Raw genomic sequence first — 23,140 nt, 5'->3', positions numbered from 1 at the left:
GACTCCCACGCCATTCCTTCCACGCGCATGCGCGGTAGAGGAGGCTCTGAGCCCGGAGGCTTAAGATGCCTCGCCGCGGCGGCGGCTTTCTGCGCTCCCTTTCCCCCACATTGTTTTGTAACAGGAGCCGCTGCTACGCGGAGCCTCTTTGCACATGCGTTTGCGGCGTGGGTCCCGAACCGTTTGCTGCATTACATTTTGCCCATTATAAGTGCCACCAGCCCTCTGGATAAGTTTCCTGCCCTCGGTTACCTGTCGTCCCCCCGTGGACGGCTTGCTTTTCAAATTCAGTCCGCGAACGTGTGCACGCATTGAGTGTGATGCAACACCCAAGAAATATGATGGATGTACAAGGCTTATGTAATTTCATGCACATCGTTAAATACACCACCACCCTTGAGCAATACCCTTGTGATCATACGCAAGTGTACGATAACCCTCCTTTTGCCACTGTTTTTTTCCGTTTCCCTCTTTCTGCGTTTCTTTGCGTCACTTACTGAATTCGCACCTCGTAGCCGGCGCTGCCGGTTGGCCGTTTTCATTTCCGCATCTTCGCAGAGCCGGCCTCCTTTTCCCTCTCGGCGTCTGGAAGGTAAAATAGGATGCACCTGGATACCTGCTGCTGAGGTTTCGGATGCACTGCAGTGCCCTGGCTTCACTGGCCTTTGGGGGCAGGCAGGAGGGGGGGCGGGCTCTTTCTTAATCTGCATTTCTGCTTTGGAGCTGCCGGACCGGCTCCCGTTCTGTGCTCAAGACGCTGGACTTGCTGTCCCCAGCGACGGCGTGCTAAATTCTGCAGGTGTGTTGGGCCCGGTGGGAGGAAAGCCTCTGAGCTTGAGCAAGAGATTTTGAGGCTCCAGCTGCCGAACTGACAGGAGGGCTCTAACTCCAGATATAAATCCTCGTCAACAGTTATTCGCGGCTACATGTCTGGGATCACCGGTGTGTGTTGCTGCTGGCTTTGGGCTGATCACTGTAATGCCCTCTAGCCTAGAAAGGTATTTAGCCATTGGAATTCTGCAAAAAAGAGAGAAAGAGAAAGATGATGTAATTGTCAAATGAAGGATGCTAAGGATTATATAGGGTCAAATACCTATTTCCTGGTTGTAAAGGTTTCTTCAGGGAGAATGACACCTTTTCCTACTTTCCTTCTTTATGGGGTTTGTGTCATCTTTGAAAATAGTACGATGAGTATCTCTTGACCTTGATTAGCAACTTCAATGTAGCTTCCGCTTTTCCCTGCCCCACTTTAGTCCCTCTTGGAAGGAACATCAGGGACAGATTGCTGTTTGTGCATGTTATTATTTTACTGTCAGAGAGCTGAGCATTTCATAATACTCCTCCTTTGGTTTTCCAGGAGAAGGCTGGCGATCAAAAGTGAGGAAGTGTGTGCCTTGCAGCAATGTCAGGGGATGCAGCTCCAGTACCAGAGCTGGTAAACAGCAACGGTTGCAACCAAGAAAACAAACCTTCAAATCAGCGATTCTCGGAGAAAAAGTGCTGTGAGTATTTGTGATGCTTTGCTTTGCTGGGCAGCACATATATAAATACTGAAAGAAAAGTGGTGTGTGGGTGTGGGTGGGTGTGCTCCAACTTTCAAATTTAGCACAGTGCTAAATATAGGGATGAATTATTCCCTGGGGCACAACCCTTGATGTTATGAGACCAAGCTAAATTATATATAGTGACAAGCTTTCTTTTAGCCTCACCTGTTTCACAGGGGTTTTTTGAGGAGAAAAAGAAAACTCTGGAAAGAGAAGAGGGAGAACCATGTTACTTTGATATGTGAAGTTCTGTGAAAGGCAGAATAAAAATAAAATTGGAATAGAAATACTTTAAAGGAATTGATAATGGGAGTAATCTTATATAAATTACTGTCAGCTTGGCCCACAGCTACTTGTGTCATTTCTGTTAAAGTGACTAAACTACTACCGCTTCCCCCACTTTGAATACTTTTAAAATGTCAGCCACAGGGTTAGTTGTATGTGTAGGACCCTAGTTTCTAGGAGACTTCCTACAACTGTCACAGAGTCATGAAATAGTTTGCTAATGAAGAATAAACAACCTCAGTACCAGGATCCTTTAACCTATATTCTTAGAACTCATTATTTGTTTTAGATCCTCTGGGAAGAGGGTGAATAAGTAAATGAATGTGAAGTCCAGTAGGTCAGTAGGGTAACTTACATTCAGTTCCTTCTACGCTGGTAGGGCTTCTTGCAGTCTTGTGATTACAGAAAATATACATGCAACTGCCAGTCTCTCTCTACCACCAGGAAATTGCTGGTCTGCACCCCATTCCAAATATTTCTCTGTGGCTGTATGACTGTAGTCCCTGCAGTATTCCTGTAATCAGTGCTTTTTTCTGGGGGGACGTATACCCTAAACATTTTGTGAATCTTTGTACTTTTGTTCATTTACTGTTTTTATTTTTCCCTATTTGAACTATAAAATGGTGATTTTCTTGAGTCAAAGTTGAGAGTACTCCTAAACATATTTAAAGGGAAAAAAGCACTGCCTGTAATAGCTAGGTTTGTTGCATTGTTCTAGTACAGTGGCCTGCATACAATTTGTTTTTGCTGACATGACAAATTTTTTTATTTTAATTTTTTGACTCTGTCTTGAACCCTATCCCTCAAATTTTTGTAATGGCACTGACTTACTTTATTGGTTGAATCCTATACTACTGTAGTGCACCAGCCTAATCTCTGAGTAGCAAGAGACTGTGGGGGTGCCTGCACTTTACTCAAGGCTTCATTTCGTTGGAATGAAGGTCAGCAGACTGTGGTGCCTTTAGGATACATGGTTTTATTTACACTTATATACAATATGAGTATACGATGGAGGGGCTCATATAGCATTAACACCACACCATATCTTGCTTCTCCATTAGGCTTCCAGGGAAGCCCAAAATTCAGCTTCAGATCCAGGACAGAACAGATATGTCTAGCTTCCAGCACCAGCTAAACAAACACACACACACACACACACACACACACACACACACAGCACTCATACCATACTATTGTTCTTCAATCTAAAATGACAGTGGCATCCAGTCAGATGAGGGGAGTGGAGAGAATGTCAACCCTCCATCCCTGGACAGCACTATCACTTAGTTGTAGCTATTGCAGTCTAGTTCATTCTCTTTGACATGCCAATGAGAGTACTTAAGTGGCCAGCTAAAGCCATTATCTTACATAGAAATTTTGTCTGACCTGTTCAGCAGCCTCTCCTAGATTGTAACTCTCACTGGGTACAGGCTCACAGGTCTGGAAGGAATCCAAGGATATAATCCAGACTGACACACAGACACCCAACTCACAACACTATTCTTTGAAAATTAAGGCCAGACAGACCCTTAGTAGGGTTTAGTCATGGTAGACTGACAGTTTGAGCAGACAATCCGTGTAGAGCAGGCTTCCTCAAACTCAGTCCTCCTGATGTTTTGAGACTACAATTCCCATCATCCCTGACCACTGGTCCTGCTAGCTAGGGATCATGGGTGTTGTAGGCCAAAAACATCTGGAGCTGAAAAAGCAGCTTGAGGAAGCCTAGCTGCTTTTTCAGCATAAGTTGCCCAATTCCTTCAACACAAAATTTTGATCTGGAAAATTGCTGTTGTCTGTGGTTTTGTACTTTCAGGACTGTCACACTGAAGCTAAAATGTGATTTAACTCTTGTAGAAATAAGCTATTAAAATTGTTCTTTCTCTCAGACAGACCTAGCTCATCTTTACATGTCTCCTTATTTTTGACACTAAACCCAGTGAACTTCTTTTGCTGATGCCCCGCTGAAAACAAAGCAAGTTGCATAAAAATAGAGATTTCTTCATCTGCAACTTCCATCTATTTCAGCCCAGCTTGCAGAATTTTTATGTTACAATCTACTTCCTTTAACCTTGGGATAAAAAAGAAATTTTGTTTAGGTTATTGCCAGATTACATTTGAGAGGGAAATTTATCTCATTAGTAAAATTGGTAGGCTTGGGGGTTCCATCTTATTTCAAGAGATCCAGACAAGCCAGTAATGAAGTAGCTTCAGGTTTCTCTCATATGATATCTGTCAGAGATGGATATGGCCACACATTGGTAAAATGTTCAGTTATGCAATTTAATCCTGGATCCACTATAATAATTGAGAATGCTGGTGCTGACTGAAATGGAGCCAGGATTTCTTGGAGTAGTAGCTACAGCAGCCACCCCCAAACTAGTCCTTCCATAAGCTGGGGCTATAAATGGGGAGAAATTCTATTTAGTTTGCTTTTTAAAATAATGACATCTAGACAGTATCGTGTTGGGAAGGTTTGTCTGCAGGTTCCACAGAGATCTTTTTTTAAAGCTTTTGATCATTGCTGTACCGAATACAAATCATGTACATGAACTGCAGACTATTCTTTCACTGAAGAAAAATTATATATTTCTTGATAAGCATCATACGCAGCTCCTATTCATTTGAGGGCAGCATGAATGTTAGAAAATTCAGCGTCTTAGACAAAAAGCAAATAAAAGACCAGTTTAATTTATTTTAGATCTATATTCATCATGTTCAGAAAGGAAGCTGGCTCCATTGGTGTTCTCAAGAGGGATCGTGACCTTTTTCTGTTAACCTTGAAAAGCCCACAGCTTAATTGGGAAATATTTTTAACTGAGTGACACACTCGGTTTGAGGCACATAGTCAGTGGCTATTTTTTGCTTGGTTAGCCTTCTTCATTAGCAAACACCTGATACAACCATGCCATAGTCCGCTGATTGATTGGGAGCAGAACACAGTGTCCTTGTCTATGGCAGATGTATGGGCAGAAGGAGTTGTGGGAAGCCTTCATTATTTTGGCTTATTGCCAGCATTTTTCTTTTTCAGTCTTGTAGAAGTCACCTATTCTGTCTTTGCTTTCTTTGCAGCATGGGCCTCTTATATGACCAATTCCCCTACTCTGATTGTAATGATTGGCCTCCCTGCAAGAGGCAAGACCTACGTGTCCAAGAAATTAACTCGCTACCTCAACTGGATTGGAGTGCCTACAAAAGGTTTTTTATATTTCTATGCATGAGATATAATAGTTATTACGCAGTTAAAATAATAAATAGTTTCTGATCAGCTGCAAGTGGCTGGGAAAGTTGGTAGTTAGAAGCTTGCATTAATCCAGTCCTGGTTGAATGATTATGCCTAGATGTGGTTATCTTTTTATTTCTTCCTATAATTGAAAAGTTGTTCTCAACAAGTGCTAAATAATACTGACACTTTTTGGCAGTGTCAGTACAAGGCAAAGAAATATGTTTCAGTGGTTCTTTAGAAGTCTAATTTCAGCTCTATTTTTTGAAAAAAGTTTCTTATTGTGATCCCCAGAGTCTTTAGGTGGTTGAGAATCCCAAACAAGTTGGTGGGCCTCTATAAGCATAGTGTTTGTGATTCAGTTTTCCCCATTTGGAAAATGGAAATAACCAGACTTTCCTTACTTCATTTATAGGTTAAAAATATTAACAGAGATATTCATGTAGTACAGCAATATTTGTACTTAGATCACAAACAGATGCATTGATGCCATGTTTTTAATTTCTTAATCTCCTTTTTTAAGTGAGGCCCATGAGGAGGGGAGTGAAGGCAAAATCTGAATGAATAGTGGTATTTCGATGACTGGCATTTAGATACCAGATTTCCATCTGCTATTAGTACTGTAACACTATTTATTATGAAATGTTGACAACTGAATTTCCGTTTTGTGAAGTATTTAACTTAGGAGTCTACCGCCGTGAAGCAGTACAATCGTACAAGTCATATGATTTCTTCAGGCATGATAATAAAGAAGCCATGAGGATTCGAAAGTAAGTTAATGCCAGCATCTCTCAAAATATTGGTGACTGTTAAATAATAACAGATAATCATAATTCAGTATTTATGTTGCTAGTTTTGGAATTCACGTTACATACGCTTCAGGTTACATATGCTTCAGGTTACAGACTCCGCTAACCCAGAAATAGTGCTTCAGGTTAAGAACTTTGCTTCAGGATAAGAACAGAAATCAGGCTCCAGTGGCACGGCAGCAGCAGGAGGCCCCATTAGCTAAAGTGGTGCTTCAGGTTAAGAACAATTTCAGGTTAAGTACGGACCTCCGGAACGAATTAAGTACTTAACCTGAGGTACCACTGTAAATAAAAGGAAGGGCAGAATAGTAGGGTAGAGAGGGGCATGTGAAGAAACTATCCTGCTGTACCAGGGGCAGCCCATCCCATTTCACCACCCCCATATCTGATTCAGTGGTTTGCACTATGAAATAAACAGGGAGAAGGCTATTATTGTATAACATATTTCACTCACTCACTACTTCCAGTACAGTGGTACCTCGAGTTACAAACACCTCAGGTTACAAACTCTACTAACCTGGAAGAGTTACTTTGAGTTGAGAACTTTGCCCCAGGATGAGAACAGAAATCATGTGCCGGCAGCGCAGCAGCAGCAAGAGGCCCCATTAGTGAAAGCATGCCTCTAGTTAAGAACAGTTTCAGGTTAAGAACGGACCTCCAGAGCGAATTAAGTTCGTAACTAGAGGTACTACTGTAGTTTGGTTTGATGTCGTCTTTGTTTTAAACCATCCTACTCGATGATGATGATGTTGATTATCTTGCAGACAATGTGCCTTGGTGGCTCTTGAAGATGTGAAAGTTTATCTCATGGAGGAGTCTGGCCAGATAGCTGTAAGTGCACACAAGATTATTGTCCTTCAGCTGGTGGTTTGGGACCCACTACAGGCGGGACCGAGACACAAGAGCACCACTCCCATCACGTAAATACATACAGGGGAAATTAAGAATTGGCCTCACAGTGTATGTCTGGGCTAATGGCGTGTCCAAGATCTCAAGGTGGGCCCTAAATGAATTAGAATTTATGGCACAAGCCCAGAATACATCTACTCGTATCTAATAACAGGATGTAATTTCTCATGGCTTTCTCTCCAGGAAAACCCGCTCTTTAGCAGTGAATTGGAACAAACAGCAATTCAGTTTTTCTGTGGAACTGTTTTCAGCAGTAAAGAGTGGGTTTTCATGGGGAAAGTGTCGGGGCAAAAGAAGAAGAAAGAAAAAGCTCTTAGACACATAGAATCATAGAATTGTAGAGTTGGAAGGGATCCCAAGGGTCATTTAGTCTAATCCCCTGCAATGCAGGAATCTCAGCTAGATCATACATGAGAGATTGCCATCCAACCTCTGCTTAAAAACCTCCAAGGAAAGAAAATCCGCCACCTCTCATGGGAGTCCATTCCACTGTCGAACAGCTCTTACTGTCAGAAAGTTCTTCCTGATGTTCTTGCTTGGACTCCAAGATCATCTGCTAATGCCCTTCTCTGAGTACCTCTCCCATCAGAAACTGATAAAGTGAAGTGAAGTTGGTATCAACTACAGAGAGGACTTTTCTTGGCTAGACTGCCCTAATTATGGAACTTCCCTCTCCATGGGGACTTGTCCAACCCCAACATAATCTTTTAGGTACCAGGCAAAATGTTTTTACTCCCCCAGGCCTTTTAAGCACAGTTTCTGATATTTTATCTGCTGCTTTTATTTGTGGTCAGTGTCAACATGTTCATTGTTTTATTGTTGTGAATCATCGTAGCATCAAATTTAATGAAGGGCAGTAAACAAATGTTTGAATACATAATTAAGGCTGTCTCCAAATACTGCTTTCTGAAAAGATTGGCATGTGTTGGACTTGTAGGTGTCAAGAGGTGAGAAGTTCCAAAGATTGGAGCCACAGCCGTAAAAAACTTCCTTGTTTGTCCCCGCCAATCTCATTTACCTGGGTAGCAGGGTCCCTACCCCATGTCAATCTATCCTAAGTTTGAGTTTTTATCTCTGTTTATATTTGTTGTGTCACTCTAGGCTCTCGGAGAGGCAGCAGATTAAAATGTAATAAAGATTTTAGTATGTGGTTTGAGTTGTAATTAAGACCTGGAAGTTCTGCTTCATATGTGCAGTGAGATTCTGCCAGCTTATCTATTTAAAAATAATAAGGTGTGGAGTCCAGTAGAGTTCTTTGAGATTTTGTTATGAGGTGGACTTGAATTCAATCCATTATTAAATGTTTAGCTGAGATTTATAGCTGTCTAGGCATGTGTGTATTTGTATGTTATCTGCCTATTCTTCCAATGTTCCGTGGATACCTAAGTTTGATGGGCACATTTGTCTATCTCTTTAAGGTCTTTGATGCAACTAACACAACTCGGGAAAGGAGGGACATGATTTTGACCTTTGCTAAAGAAAATTCTTTTAAGGTGATGACTTCATTACAAGCTTGTTCCCAGTTCAAAGTCAAAAATGAGCTTGTCTATCATTGTGTGCTAGAGCAGGAGTGGGTGCAGGTGGGGGGGTGTATAATAAGTTCTCAGAGCCGGTTACCCCTCATTTTGGATTCTTTTTAATTGGGAAGGAATTATCTAAATTTCTAAATTAGGACTTTCTGATTATTAAATTATTATTACTGAAGTAGAAATTTTAGGGGCCTGATGACAGCTGTAGATACAAAATCTAAATGAAAGTAAAAACCCATTCAGGTGGTGGGCCCATATCAGGCAAAGCCAGAGTAAAAGTGGCTGGACCCCCCCCCCCCATTTCTCTCTCTTCACTTTCATTGTTTCTTTCACTTCCTCCCTCTGCCTCTCCTCTTCTGCTACCTTCTTTTCTGCCTCTCTTTCTGCCCTCCCTTTTCTCTCCCCAACCTTCCTCTCTACCCAGTGATCTGCCTGCTGGTGGCAGAGAATTCCAGGGGGCGGTATGAACTGATTGCATACCAAGGCCTTTTGAAATTAGGCTGAGGGGGCTGCAGCCTGTAGAGGACCTGCAATTTAATAAGCATCTTTCCTCCTCCAACCTCCAATCCTTTTGCAGGTGTTTTTTGTGGAGTCTGTCTGTGATGATCCAGAGGTCATTGCTGCCAATATATTGGTGAGTATTTGACATATTCCAAAGGTTGGCCTACTTAGATTTTCTTTGTTACAGAATACTTAACTGGCATTAGTTCGGTGTTGCTAGAGAAAGACCACCATTTTGTGATGTTTTAGACCAGCTCCACATTTCATGCATCAATTGTTCTTCCTGCTGGTTTGCCAGTGTTGTGTGGATATTCATCAAAGAAAAGGCATACTACAGATTGTATGTAGACTTCCTGTGAGAGGAACTCTGTTCAGGGGAATGCTTCTGCCAGGGAAAAGGGTGTAGGCAGCAATTTTCATGGGTTCCTCCTTCCCCCTGCATCTCCCTGGAAATCTGGTCTTGAGGGTTGAATCTGGATTCAGTCCAGTTTGAACACCACTTGAAAAATATCAAACAAAATAATGGCACATACTGAAGAGCTTAGTTCTTAGTTCTCGATGAGAGCTGGGGCTGGCTCATCCATGAGGTAAAGCGAGGCTACCATCTCAGGTGGCAGAATCCATAGGGACAGTAGATCTCAATGTAGATCTTTACATTTTCTCCCTTGTTCTTCCCTGGTGGGGAGGGGGATGCCATTTTGTGGTTCACCTCAGGTGCCAAAATGTCTTGGGCCTGCCCTGATGAGAGCTGTCCAAGGTCATTCAGTGGTTTTGTTTTTTATATTGCAGTATTAGACAGTGCTGCTGCCAACACTATCTGTTCCAAGACTCTTGTTTCAAGTTCTCAAAGGGCCACTCTATACTGTGGCTGGAGTTCCCTGGTATGTGTCTGCATATGTTTATGGTCACATATTGCCCTTCACATGTTATGTAGTACACTTGTTACAATGGGGTGACCCTGGTCTTTGCCAGAGTAACCATGTAAATTGGCTATCAGCACTGCAGTTAGACTTCCTGCTAGCAGCACACCTGCATTTTAGTGTCATGCTTAGATGCCAGGTTACACAAGATAATGTGTGTCTTTACAGATTCATCAGTCCAATTTTCAAATGGCATGTGATTTTAATGACAAAAGCTATCTGCACTTGTAGAATGTTGAAACCCCTTTCCCTCACCTAGAAAAGGGGGTTCAACACTTGAGGTTATTTCCCCACATGAGGTTATTTTTCCACCAGCCAGGCTGCAATATCTGAAGTAAACCCAGCTGGGAGAAATGGCCCTGCAAATGTAGAGGAGGGATTGTTGGCCTGGCCTTAGAGATCAGTGGAACGGTGGTTTGACCCCATAAAAGACACTTTTTAAATAATTTCCGGGCTTTGTGAGTAAATAAATCCAGAACATCTTAGTGATCATTGGGTTTGCTTATTTCTATTTCAAAAGTAATTTTATCAAGTTTATATGTATCATATACTTCCCCCCTCCATAATTTTACTCCAATGGGGTGGGTGAGTGGGGGATGTAAGTAATAGCTTTTGGCAATGGCTACTTCCTTATATGCAGAGCTTGAAGAAAATAGTGTTGGTTTAGGTATGGTAACTTAAGGCTAATGGATGTATTTACGTAAGTTATGTAAGACTTTGGAAGCTAAAATTAAGTCATCAAATTATTGACCTTGGAACATATTTTTGGCACAAGCTTGCAAACAGCATGCATTGAAAGGTAATAGAAAGGGCAGCCCAGTCTATCTATTCCCAAAGCAAATAATGCACTATTCATTTAGTATTGTCCTTTGTTTCTGTGCCAGGGTGAGACAGACATTTAAACAGTATCTTTTTGTTTGGAAGCTTAGGGATGTGTGTTGGAGCCACACTGCTTCAGGAGCAACCAGTCAGACACTTATTTCACTAGTGTTTTTTCTTTTCTTTTTATGTATAAAGTTTGCTTAATTTTTGAAACAACTTTCTTTGTTGATCAGGAAGTGAAGGTTTCCAGCCCTGACTACCCAGAGAGAAACCGAGAGAATGTGATGGATGATTTCCTAAAGCGAATAGAATGCTATAAAGTCACCTATCAGCCTCTTGATCCAGTTAATTATGACAAGTAAGAGGCAGGACAAAGGAGTCGGGAGGTTTTCAAGTTGTTGTATGTGTTTGGGGTGGAAATGAAGCCAAGAAGAGAACTACATGTGGTGACAATTCAGCATTTCCACAAGGATATTGTATGAGATATCAGAAATTCATATGTTCTAAACCAACAAGGGGAGAGGAAGTTCAAATGAGTTGACTTCCTTTTTCCCCACACTTGTTTAGAACATGCGAAAACACTCTTCATAGTAGCAGAAACAGCAATCTCTTATACAAATATCCATTCTTGCGTCCTGGGAATGTTCTAATATTCCTCTCTGCTTAGAATTTTAAGCACTATCCTTGCATGTTTGAAGTTCTCCATCACTGATAACTGGAAACACTTTGTAAAGAAAAGAAAGGTGGTTTTTTCCTTGTTGTTCTGTACTCTTAAGAGACTAAGCATTCATCACCTTAGCACAAACATGTCTGGTTTGGCTCACAGAGTTGCACTGTCGCTACTGTAAGTGTCAGTGTTGCCAAAGTTCATAATTACCTGGTTTGGAAAATGAATTTATCCAGCTCATAATCGACATCATTTCCTGTAGGTATTTCTCTGCACATATGCAGAAAATCATTTCTGAGCTGAGCAGTGAGTTTTCAACTGCCCTATGCATATTTATGTATTTTTCATCGCCAGCCCTATTTCTTGGTTCAGGCTGGGATATGTTATACAAAAGCCTCCCAAAAATTATTTTTAAGGCCCTGGCAGATCTCTGATGAAGCTTATAAATTCTGAGCCAATTCCAAATCCAGCTGATGGGAATTCACACCACACTGTATCCTGTATTTATGCAGCAGTTTGTGATCCCGGTGGATATGCTGTTGTGAATGAGTTCAGTGATCCAACTTTACATGCAGCTCTTAATATGTATACATTCACTTATGGGTTGTGAAACATGTACATATGGAAGAAAATACGTATTGAATTATTATATTGATAATGTTTCTGGTGTTTTCTGAATTCCAGAGACCGTTCTTTCATTAAAGTGATCAACGTAGGGCAGCGCTTCCTTGTCAACAGAGTCCAAGATTACATCCAAAGTAAAATTGTCTATTACCTTATGAATATCCATGTTCAACCACGCACCATCTATCTCTGTAGACATGGTGAGAGTGAGTGCAACCTGGTTAGCAAGATTGGTGGGGATTCAGGCCTGTCAGCGCGGGGGAAGCAGGTATGGTCTACGCATAAGTTTTGTTGCTCTCTGTATTGGCATTTTAAGAGCTAAGTTGAGGGTCAGATTTTCTGCCAAAATTCACCTTCATTTGTGCTAAGCATAGTCACAAGTCACAGCAAGCCATACTTAATGGTTCAACGTGAATGCTCCTTCCTTGCACCAGGAGGAATCAAACAAGGATCCCTTCATTCAGTTCATTCAAACCAAGGGTTGTAGTTTGGGAGTGAGACAAATATCAATCCTTCATTTTGGGCATAACTCTTAGCCCAGGGATTTTGATTTGTTTCCTCCTACTGTGAGTGGGGACAAGGTGCAGTTTGCTCGTGCATGTTAAGCCATGGTTTACGGTGCACCATGATGTGCCAATGCAGCCAATAATTGCAAAGAAAAGAATCATAATCCTAAATTCATCACCCTGCTAGGGTTTCTGATGGTAAAATTGTTCCGTTTATTAAATGGCTTTCTGAGAAAACACCTACAGATGTTTCATTCATTTATTTGAAACCTCAAAGCAGTTTTCTTCATTATTTAAAAACATGCAGAAGATGGTTAAAATCAACAGTAGCTAAAAAGAGATAAAACACGTATAACTTATACATATCTGAAAGTTACACAACTACAGTCGTACCTTGGAAGTTGAATGGAATTCATTCTGGAAGTCCATTCGACTTACAAATCACGGCTTCTGATTGGCTGCAGGAAGCTCCTGCAGCCAATCAGGAGCCTTGGAAGCCCTGTCAGCTGTTCAGGTTCCAAAAGAACGTTTGCAAACCAGAACAATCATTTCTGGATTTGTGGCACTTGGGAGCCAAAACGTCCAAGTTCCAGGGCATTCGGGATCCAAGTTACAACTGTATTGCTTGTGTATCGATTTAATCATTTATTTTTTTTTGTAAGTCGAAAGCCTCGTTCTTCAATTAATTTTATAGAGTTGTGTGTGATCGTTCATATTGGATAGGTTCCTAAACTTAAGTCAAAAGTATACTTTTACTTGTCTTCACAGATACATTCTTTCTAGAACAGGAGTGAGGAAATGTTTTCGTATGAAAAGTCAATAGCCCATAGGAAAAGTCAGTTGCTTGTCACAGCCAGTGGTAGACAAAAACCACAACCAAAGCTGGTGGAGTTTGCTGCACTGCAAATCTCTCTTTGTTTTTGTGGAACCCCATTCTTGTGGGCTGCATGAAATTAAGGTTGGCTCTACTCCTATATAAAAAAAATATGGCAAATTCTGTACCAAACTGTGTTTTTACATACTTTTGGGAAAGTGTGCTTTTCCAAGGACTCCCATCATCTGTCTTGATTCTGCATGCCCTTGTAGCTACCTGCCCTAGCATTGTGAGCAGCATCAGACTTCGATTGGTATTCTCATATTCTTAATAAAAGAAGAGGAATCTTTCCCCAGGACAACAAGCTAAAAACTGCCTAGGCATCTCAATTGTATTGTATTGTATCCTAGTTTGCACAAGCATTGAAAAAGTTCATCAAGGAGCAGGAGATTGTGGATCTGAAGGTTTGGACTAGCCAATTGAAAAGAACTATCCAGACAGCAGAGGCCCTGGGAGTCCCATATGAGCAGTGGAAGATATTGAACGAGATTGATGCTGTGAGTAAAATTACAGAAAGGCCACGCACTGGTGGCGAAGACGGTGGTGGGTGTTGCAAGTGATTTGTTTTGATGTAATGATAATAATCTAAATTAAACTTTACTTCCTTCCTTCAATAAATTACAAGTAAGCCAATTTTTTCAAAAAGTATACCGTAATTAGTCTAAATTTCAAAAGTTTGAAGCTCAGTCTTGTGAAAGGTTAACACACAAATTCATGAAATGTTCTGCATTTTTGGATGTTACTCATTTTGGTGCATGATGTCCTGAGCTCTGATAGGAGGAAGGGTGCAGTTAAAACATAACAGACAAACATTTAAATCAAAGGAAGTTCTGGCATACTCAGTAGTGTTTACTCCTAAATTAGTGGGCATGAGATTACAATCTCAATGTCATCAAAATTATGGAACCTCCATGTTTTGAGATAAAACCTTCTATAATCCACTGAAATTATTTTCACTCTTTTGTAAGTGAATGCAAGCTGGTGTCACATATGTTAAAAAGGGGAATTTCTGAATGCAGATAGCTTTTCTTTTTATCTTCTGGAATTAATTCCTATTTTGCTAGGGAGTATGTGAAGAAATGACCTATGAAGGAATTCAGAGGAAGTATCCAGAAGAATTTGCACTTCGGGATCAAGATAAATACCTTTATCGCTACCCTGGAGGAGAGGTATGGAGCTTTTATCATCAATTAATAAAATATTACTGCTTTTGACTTTATAGTTTTGAAGGGATAGGCGGTGATCAGTGGTAAAACTGCTAATACAACTGCAAAATACAGTAAAACAGGAAACTACAGCAGGGACTCTTACTGAGCTGATTCAGAAGCTAAGACAAACCATTGTATCTCATAATGGAGACAAGTCAAAGTGAGCTCCTCCTCACCTCTCTTCCAGAACAGTAGTAAAGAAGAGATCAGAAGCTTGCTTTTGTTTTTGATTAACTGCTTCTTGTTGTTTTGTCCACTCTAGCAAAATGTGGATAATCTTTACTGTACATTCTTTGAACCAAGCCAAATTCAAACCGTGGTTACAGTAGGGATACTACTACTACTACTACTAATAATAATAATTTATATCCCGCCCATCTGGCTGGGTTTCCCGAGCCACTCTGGGCAGTTTACAGCATATAAAACACAACAAAACGCCAAACATTAAAAAAACAAGATATCCTATACATGCAACAAACAAACCAATAAATCAAAACCAATAATAATAATAACAATACAGTAATAATAAACAGTTTACAATTATACCCTAATTAAAGTAACAACCAACCCCAACCCAACAAAAATGAAACAGAGGAACCAAAATTAGAACCGTTTAAAACATTTTAGCCAGTTCCCCCAACCCTCCTTGCAGCTGTGCTGATGAAGAGAGAGAGGGGAGCCTGGGAGCCTGATGGTCACTGCAGCTTGTTTCCATAATAGTTTATCATATTGTCTGAACTGGCCCATTATTAGATCTCAATTTTGTAATGTGAATATCTGAATTCATTGTGACTTCCCTAGGTAGCCTCCTTCCACATCATCAAAATTTGGTGAAATTTAAGTGTTGTTGTTTTTTTAAAAAAATTAAGGCATACTCTTAAGCTCTACTTAAGTATGGTCGGATAGATTTCAGGCATTGTGATTATTCTCATAACTTGGAAGAAAACCTGCTGATCTTTAAACTAGTAATTACTTCTAACTGTGGGTGATTCTGCCATAACTTAGAATTGTCACAAGGGTCCACTTAAGGCATTTGTTGTTTGTAAAGGAAGAGTCAGAAAATAAGTCTTAATAGATTATGGTGATTGATTGATTGATTGATTGATTGATTAAATAACTAACTAACTAACTAACTAACTAACTAACTAACTAATTGTAACAAACTCAGCTAGGGGGCATATTCAACTACCCAGTTCCAGTAGCGAAAGCCAGAACAAGGACTTCTGCTAGTGTAACAGGGCTTCCTCCCTCTCTCTGTCCCTCCATAGTGCCCCTTCACTTCCTCCATATCTGCACTGGGGTGTAAGAAGAACCCCAAGAACAGTATATAGGGGAGCAGAGGTGAGATTGTTCCATTAGTGCAAGCATTTCTCCTTAGTACCACATTGAATTCCACTGCTGGTTTTTTTAATATATATATTTCTGATCGCTTTGAAACTTGTGAGGTTGTAAAATCAGGTGAGTGCCTTTTGTTTCTGGTAAATATTTGTTTTTCTTTCCTAGTCTTACCAAGATTTGGTCCAACGCTTGGAACCTGTGATTATGGAGCTGGAGCGTCAGGGCAATGTTCTAGTTATTTCTCATCAGGCAGTTATGAGATGCTTACTGGCCTATTTCCTTGATAAGAGTGCAGGTAAGGCGCAGAGCTGTTTTTTGTACATCTGCTATTATGAAGCACGTTGTTATCTGGAACAATGCGGGCCCAAACTGCACATGACCTAAATACATTATTAGGAACCACATCACTATTAAAAACATACTGATGCAAATCACCCAAACGCAATATTTTCTTCAGGGCTTCAGTGCATGGGAACCAGATTTATCATGACATCCAAAGCTCATTCCCCTCACTGCAGTTCCAACATTAACAACTCCTCTGTGCCTATTATCCTATTTCATTGTTCTTAATTTTCATTCTCATTATGACTGTACGCTTTTATTTTAAAAAATGCTTTGGCTACAGTTCCATACACACACTTCACCTAGGAGTTATTACTGTGTAGACAAGTGTAGGATCTTACTTCTTGTAAACCACTTTGCGAGTGATTTATACTGGATATAATTGCACAGACTGATAGAAATTATCTCTTGCTAATTGGCTTTTGCACATCTACATCCTCCAAGCATTATAGTCAAGGTACATTCACACGTTTACCACAAAGTTCCTTCTGAGTTGAGGCAACAAGGAGAGTTGCATAAAGTACATTTTGGACCATGCTTGGTAGTTTTTAATTCTTATTTTAGTTGAGATTCCTGCATTGAAGGGGGTTTGACTAGATGATCCCAACTCTATTATTCCACTTCTATTCTTATAGATGAGCTGCCCTACCTGAGGTGCCCTCTTCATACCATCCTTAAACTCACACCAGTTGCTTATGGTAAGTATTTGTTTGTTTATTAATGTGGGCAGGGAGAGAGGAAGGAATGATTCTAGTGCTTACTAGTGCTTAGAATGTTAACTTGAGACAAGGGTTCAGATTGCACCTGTTTCACAGAACTAGCAGAAAGTCATTTCACCACCCTGAATCATCTCCCCCCCACCACTTCCTGTAAAATGAGGGACTGATAGGGTTGTGTTCAGTTGGTGCCCTTTTATCTGCAGAAGTGCCTTTGCCATAGCAGACACAAATACAGTTGTACCTTGGATCCCAAACGCCTTGTGAGTCGAACATTTTGGCAAACCCAGAAGTGAATGTTCCAGTTTATGAACATTCTTTGGAACCCGAACGTCCGATGTGGCTTCCGCAGCTTCCGATTGAGTGCAGGAAGCTCCTGCAGCCAATCGGAAGCCATGCCTTGGTTGTCGAACATTTTCAGAAGTTGAAAGGACTTCTAGTACAGATTCCGTTTGACAACCAAGGTATGACTGTACTAACAGAAGAGGAAGTTCCCCCCTACAGCTCCCAGCAGCCCCCCAAATCAGCTCCAGAGTGTTGGAGGACTACCTGGAGCAGGTGGAAGGTAGCATGGAAGGAGCTGCAGAGAGAAAGAAGCAAGAATGGTAAAAAAACGCCCCTTCTTCTAGCAAAAAAACAAGAAGCACTAATTGGATTGCACCTATAACCTGTCCTGTCCTGTGTTGTTGAATTCTTTGCCCAAATAAGAAACAATCCAGACCGAATGTTGAGAAAACTTGGGTGCATACAGTGGAGCCCCCATCTCTTCCTCAGAAGCATCTTTGCATTTCAGTTTTGGAGTTAAAATTAACGGTTCAAGATTTTTTTTCCCTCTGTGTTTATTGTCTAATAATGTAGTAATGCATGATTTTAAGTGTATTCCATTTTCACATTTATGAAGGCTGTAAATTGGAAATGATTTCCCTGAATGTGGAAGCTGTGGACACACACCGGGACAAGCCACCCACAACAGTATGTATAATATATACCAGCCCTTTCCTGTGTATTCTGTTTTGTTTCTTGCTGAACTGAAAGTTTGACCCACGACTGTTAACTTGATGTACCTAGATTTGAGCTGTCAAGTCTCATTAACTTTTACAACTTAGGCCCAAGTACTTTGGTTTCATTGGCTATGGGTACAAAACACTTGGAAATCAATGGGAAGCACCTAGTCCACTTCAGATGGGGCCTATTGTGCTTTACTCATGAGGAGGGTAATCTTTTTCTAGCACACTCAGCTCCCCCCCCACCCTCGGTTCTGAGAAATATTGTCCCCTTCTTGTAGTTGTTTTTTTTTCCAAAATAAGCCATGGAATATATTATCAGATTAGAACTGAGGGATCAAATTTACAGTGGGAGAATTCTCATATATGTGTGCATGTGTGCCTATTCTCATTTTTTGAATGCTTTGAAAATACTGTTTAGGGATGAATAATGTATTTCTTAGGCTATTATTTTAAAAATGCATAAAGGGCTATCATGATAGTATTTCTTTAAAAACCTCAGACATAAATGTCTAATCTTCAGTTTGAATGCTTTAGAGCTTTAAAGTATACTGTTAATGGTTTGGGAAGTAAAACAACAACAACACAGTTGCGTTCCAGATATGGTCCATTTGTTGAGTTGTAAAATATAAAGATGCGTCTTTAGACTTAGTAGCTCAGGCTGCAACCCTGTACTCATTTGCCTGGGAGTAAGTTCCACTGAACTCGCTGGTGTTTCCTTCTGAGTAGGCACATCTAGGCTTTGTATTGTTACTCTTGGCATGCAAGATACGTGAACTGCATATCTAGATACGTGAACTGTAAAATGAATCCAGGCAAGTATTCACCAGGTCACTATGTACTCCCTGTGGACATAATCACTTGAAAACCTTTACCTCCCCTGTCTGTCTAACCTGATTGGAAATCTGAGAAAGCAGAAAAAGAAGTAAAATCTCACCTCACCCATGCAGCAGTCATCATGTAACAGGTGCTCTATTGCCTCTTTAAGAGGTTGCCAAAGTACAGGATGAGTCCAAATTCTTGTACGCACATTGTATGTTCTTGTACTGTACTAAAAGGCTGAAATGTAACCTTTGCATATCAGTTTGTCATAAGTGGAGGGAAATCTTGTACATTATTTCACTGAAGTGCCAAAATAGCAGCAGTATATTTGATATACAGTAGTTATTTGGGGGAAATAAGATTACATTATTACAGCTTGAAACCCAACTTTGCCTTTTTTTGGTTGCTTAATTTACTGTAAGAATGTGATTGCTGTGAGCTTAGTGCCACCAACAGATCTAATACAGGTTGCTAAAAATGGTTTAGTCACAATTCAAGATTTATTTATTTTTAAGCATTCAGTTAGGCCTTTTGCCCTCAGCTCTGTAATAGCTAGTATGCAATAGATACTGCTTAGCAATCTTATAGCAATGGTTCATTCAGTTCAAAAGCAGTAAGTGCTTTGAATATGCAAAATCCGCATGAAACTGGTACTACATTACAGCATGACATATATATCCTATGAATTTGCTGGTTTGAAGTTTTTATTTTACAAGGAAAATAAGTCCCAGGGCATTGTTATGACCAAAAAATACTAGGTGGTTTCAATATACTGGGAACCACTGCACTTTTGGGATATTTTAGCCTAGCTTCCCTCAGTTTTTACTGTGAATAAAATAAATGACCGGAATATTCTTTTGAATTACAAAGGTATTTTTTCTTCTTTTTCTCTGAAACAAGATGCCCTCTGCTCTGCAGGAAGGCCTTCTACCCCCTACCCTCCATCCTCACCTCTCTTACGCCATCTAGATTTCAAATCATTAGATTTCCTGTTTTTCTGGGACTCACAGAAAGCAAAACAATGATGAAAACGCTGAAGAGCAGAAAAATACATTTCAGTGTGTAGCCACAGTAGGGTGAAAGTAAGCATGAACTACAGGATTCAACCAAGATTTTTTATGACTTTGTTTAAATCATCTTTGTTTTGTTTTCGGGCTTTTCTTTCTTTCTTTCTTTCTTTCTTTCTTTCTTTCTTTCTTTCTTTCTTTCTTTCTTTTTTGATCCCATTCTAAGCCAGGGTCAAAAGCCAGGAAAGTGGTGTGCAATACTGTGTCGCTAGTAGGCACTAAATCCATAGAACAGAAGGCAGTATTTATGTGGTTTTTGGGTGGTTACCCATCCAAGCCCTGACCAGACCCAGACTTCCTTTGGTGGCTTCATGGGCCTTCAGGCAATTCCCTGGCCAGTATGCTCAATAACATTTGGAACAAGTATTACTGTATTCACATGAGTTTCCCCTTGATTTCAGGACTAATCAAGGAAACTTCATGAAAAATAGAAAATAAATGAATGAAACTGAACAGCTTGGCATTGTCACTATGTTGACTGATTCACCCAAAGGGAACAGGTGTTATAGTTCAAGTGCAAAGGACAGTGCTGAACTTTTGCTTCTTGCCAGTTCTTCCGTGACATTGCTGTGCTATAAAAGAGACCACGGGCTTAAAGCAGAGGAAGGGTTCGTAAAGACTTATTTCTGTTACTTCCTGAGAGCTCTTAGACTAGCCCAAGAAGGCTTGTGTTGGCCCAGCCCTGCAACCAGGAATTTGTTTGCTAAGGAGCTCTGAAGGAGCTCTATTTAAATTGAGCATCACAGTGCTGCTTTAGCTGCAGCAACAAAACATTCACTCGAAATGCTGTAGCCAAAAGTAGACCCTGAAAATCAGGCTGCCCTAGTGTCACACTTCCAAACAGCTTACGTAGGAAAAATAGCTGAAGTCATCTGATCAGTGAGCAAGAATTATATCCTGCATGCAGAGACCTTGAGCATGCAGCATTTAATATTTAACCTGCCTGAGCGGTACTGAAGGATTCCCTACCTGGTAATACTCTACTCATTCATTTGTATTTCCCTTTTCTTCTCTAAGAAAATACAGCTGGGTAGAAATGAACCTTATTTAGGTTTATTTTGCTGATGTTTTACTTACAATATTTATACTGTTTTCATAGGCAATAACAAGGCAGGGTACAAAAAAACTAGATGTATATAAAATAAAACAACAGTTCACAATAACATGGCAGCCTTCTCCCTGTACTTATGAGAAGCACTTGGAGGAAGAGAGAAATGTGCCCTTACTCCTTCACCGCAGGACAGCACAGCATATGAAGAAGATATGAATATCAGTGGCATTATATATATATATATATATATATATATATGCCTGGCATCAACAATATCCAGTGGTGTTTTAACTGTGGTTTAAAATTCTGTGATTCGATTTCTCACCCCTTATAATATCCTCCCTTTTCAATCAGAACAACCTTCCCAAGAGCCAAACCCCTGTAAGGATGAGAAGGAACAGCTTTACACCACTAGCCAGTCCGGACACATTAAAACGTCCTCGCAATTACAGTGTTGGGAGCCAGCCTCTCAATCCGGCAGGGTCTCTTCTGTTCCGGGAGGCTCAAGACGGGGCTGATCAACAAAAGCTGCAAGACAGTGTTCAGGTGGTAATATCTCTATCCTAATCTTCTATTCCAATTTCAAGCACGGCAAAAATTGTGCAGTCACTCCTTACTTCAGAAATTGACCTTTTCAAGCCAATTGAAAGCTGGTGATGCTTTACGTGAGATTATTAAACAGAACCTACCATCAAAAGTCAGGATTCAAAGAACCTACTGTGCATGATTAAGATGCTTCTGTGCGTGCATTGCGGGGAGGGGGCGATAATTTCCCTTCCAGCTGCAGCCTTTTGCACCACATTTGTTAACCTTTAGGGTGTGACTTTCACAAAAGTGGAGTAGCTCAGGAGGCCTTGATGCAAAGAACTCTGTGTGGCCTTTTAGATTTTGGCCAAAGGGTTCATGTCAGGCCACTCCAAATAGCTATGTACTTTGAAGTATTCTGGTTTGAAAATTATGGGTGGACACTTAAAAGTAATAATGATTTCTGTTGCTGCAAAACTTTCCTTTTTATGAGGAAAATATGTTTCTAATGCTAAGCAAAAGCCCTTTGAATAAGGCTGTTGTCTAAAGTGAGCATTTTAAGACAGATTTGTCAGATCCATAGTAATTTGTAGCTGAGTGCATAGGCTCTACACAATATACCCAACATATACATAATTTCTTACAGTGGACAGTCATATTTGCTATACAGTGGTACCTTGGTTGTCAAACGGCTTCACTCCCGAACAAATCGGCTCCCAAACACCGCGAACCTGGAATTCCAGGTTCCAATTTGCAAACGTTTTTTGGAAGCCAAACATCTGACACAGCTTCCGATTGAGTGCAGGAAGCTCCTGCAGCCAATCGGAAGCCGCACCTTGGTTTTCGAACAGTTCTGGGAGTCGAACGGACTCCCAGAATGGATTAAGTTCGACAACCAAGGTACCACTGTACTATATATGCAGTAATTTGCTGCAGTTTTCTTTGACCCATGTATATCCCTCAGATTGGATAAATAGTTTTCAGCAGCATTTACAATATCACTGCAATTTTGCTTGCTGATTTGCATTTTGCTTTTTTGCTTTTTCATCAGCTGCTTATTTCTCAGGCTACAACATAGTGCTCTGTTGCTTAATAAAACAAAGACCCAGTTTCCAGGGCGTATGTCAGACACTAGTCTCTGCCAGAGCAAGTTCCTGGAGTGAGGCCGTAGATGAAACAGGATTTCAGACTATTTGCAATCTCTTTATTTGATATGGAAGTCCAGGATCTTTTAAAAAAAATAAAAATACCCAGGTTTGTCACTGTAATATATGAGAAGCAGATTGATGGAAGAACAGGAAAAACTGGTGCTGAAATCTTGTTCTTTGCAGAGCCTTTCGACAATGACTTCAGTATAAAAAACAGTAATTGGCCTCACCTCCAACTAATAAGTAGTTCATGCTAAAACTGAAATGTGTTTCTTGGGCATGGTGATAAAAAAAAATGCAGATGACCATTTGTTCTTGTAGCTTCTGCTCACTAGCTTTGCTTGCGGAGGGAAAGAGCTATATGTAATTATGCTAGGCCAGTAGCCATTTAACAGTCACTGGCTTGCATTTTACAATAATTTTGGATGCAAGTTAACATTGGTCTTCTTGCTCATGAAGTCTGCTTTCTATGTGCTGTTCTGCTTTCTTGCTTTTTATATCTTCATTGAACTGCAGCTTGAGCTTTCCTATACTGTTTTTTTCTTTCTTTGCAGCTTCAAGTGGGAAGTGCTTGCCTGTGAGTATCGTTGTGAAAAGCTTGCAAGTGTAATTGTATGTTTTTGAGAAATAAACATTTACCAAGAGATGATTAGAAGTCTGTTTCAAAGGAATGTACATGGAGAGAAAATACCAAATAATTCTCCTACAA

At 40.4% G+C, this 23,140-nt stretch overlaps 1 protein-coding gene and 1 long non-coding RNA gene across 17 annotated transcripts in view; one reads left to right on the top strand and one right to left on the bottom strand.

Annotated features, from left to right (window-relative positions):
- The window catches only part of LOC310847648, a 143,730-nt gene that overhangs the window by 9,407 nt on the left and 111,183 nt on the right, over nt 1–23,140 (bottom strand). The window lies entirely within an intron of this gene.
- Nucleotides 37–23,140, top strand: part of PFKFB2 (6-phosphofructo-2-kinase/fructose-2,6-biphosphatase 2) — a 35,177-nt gene continuing 12,073 nt past the window's right edge. For 3 of the 16 annotated variants that reach the window (XR_014565913.1, XM_083745560.1, XM_083745557.1), the window contains exons 1-15: nt 37–592; nt 1,358–1,502; nt 4,899–5,024; nt 5,723–5,819; nt 6,623–6,689; nt 8,186–8,260; nt 8,874–8,930; nt 10,773–10,897; nt 11,891–12,098; nt 13,561–13,707; nt 14,275–14,379; nt 15,922–16,051; nt 16,734–16,796; nt 17,716–17,786; nt 21,113–21,304. Coding sequence is in view for 13 of the 16 variants with exons in the window: in XM_083745560.1 (XP_083601686.1) it covers nt 1,403–1,502; nt 4,899–5,024; nt 5,723–5,819; nt 6,623–6,689; nt 8,186–8,260; nt 8,874–8,930; nt 10,773–10,897; nt 11,891–12,098; nt 13,561–13,707; nt 14,275–14,379; nt 15,922–16,051; nt 16,734–16,796; nt 17,716–17,786; nt 21,113–21,304 (1,563 nt within the window). In the remaining 3 variants the exon portion in view is untranslated. Of the gene's footprint in view, nt 800–829; nt 943–1,357; nt 1,503–4,898; nt 5,025–5,722; nt 5,820–6,622; nt 6,690–8,185; nt 8,261–8,873; nt 8,931–10,772; nt 10,898–11,890; nt 12,099–13,560; nt 13,708–14,274; nt 14,380–15,921; nt 16,052–16,733; nt 16,797–17,715; nt 17,787–20,108; nt 20,130–21,112; nt 21,720–22,183; nt 23,009–23,140 lie in introns of those variants that run through there. The other 13 variants (XM_083745556.1, XM_083745548.1, XR_014565915.1 and 10 more) reach the window with 12 other exon arrangements.

The sequence above is a fragment of the Podarcis gaigeae genome, assembly GCF_964106915.1.
Source record: "Podarcis gaigeae genome assembly, chromosome: 6".
Lineage (NCBI taxonomy): Eukaryota > Metazoa > Chordata > Lepidosauria > Squamata > Lacertidae > Podarcis > Podarcis gaigeae.
The sequence above is the reverse complement of the archived record's forward strand: the minus strand, read 5'-3'. Positions and strand labels throughout refer to the sequence as shown.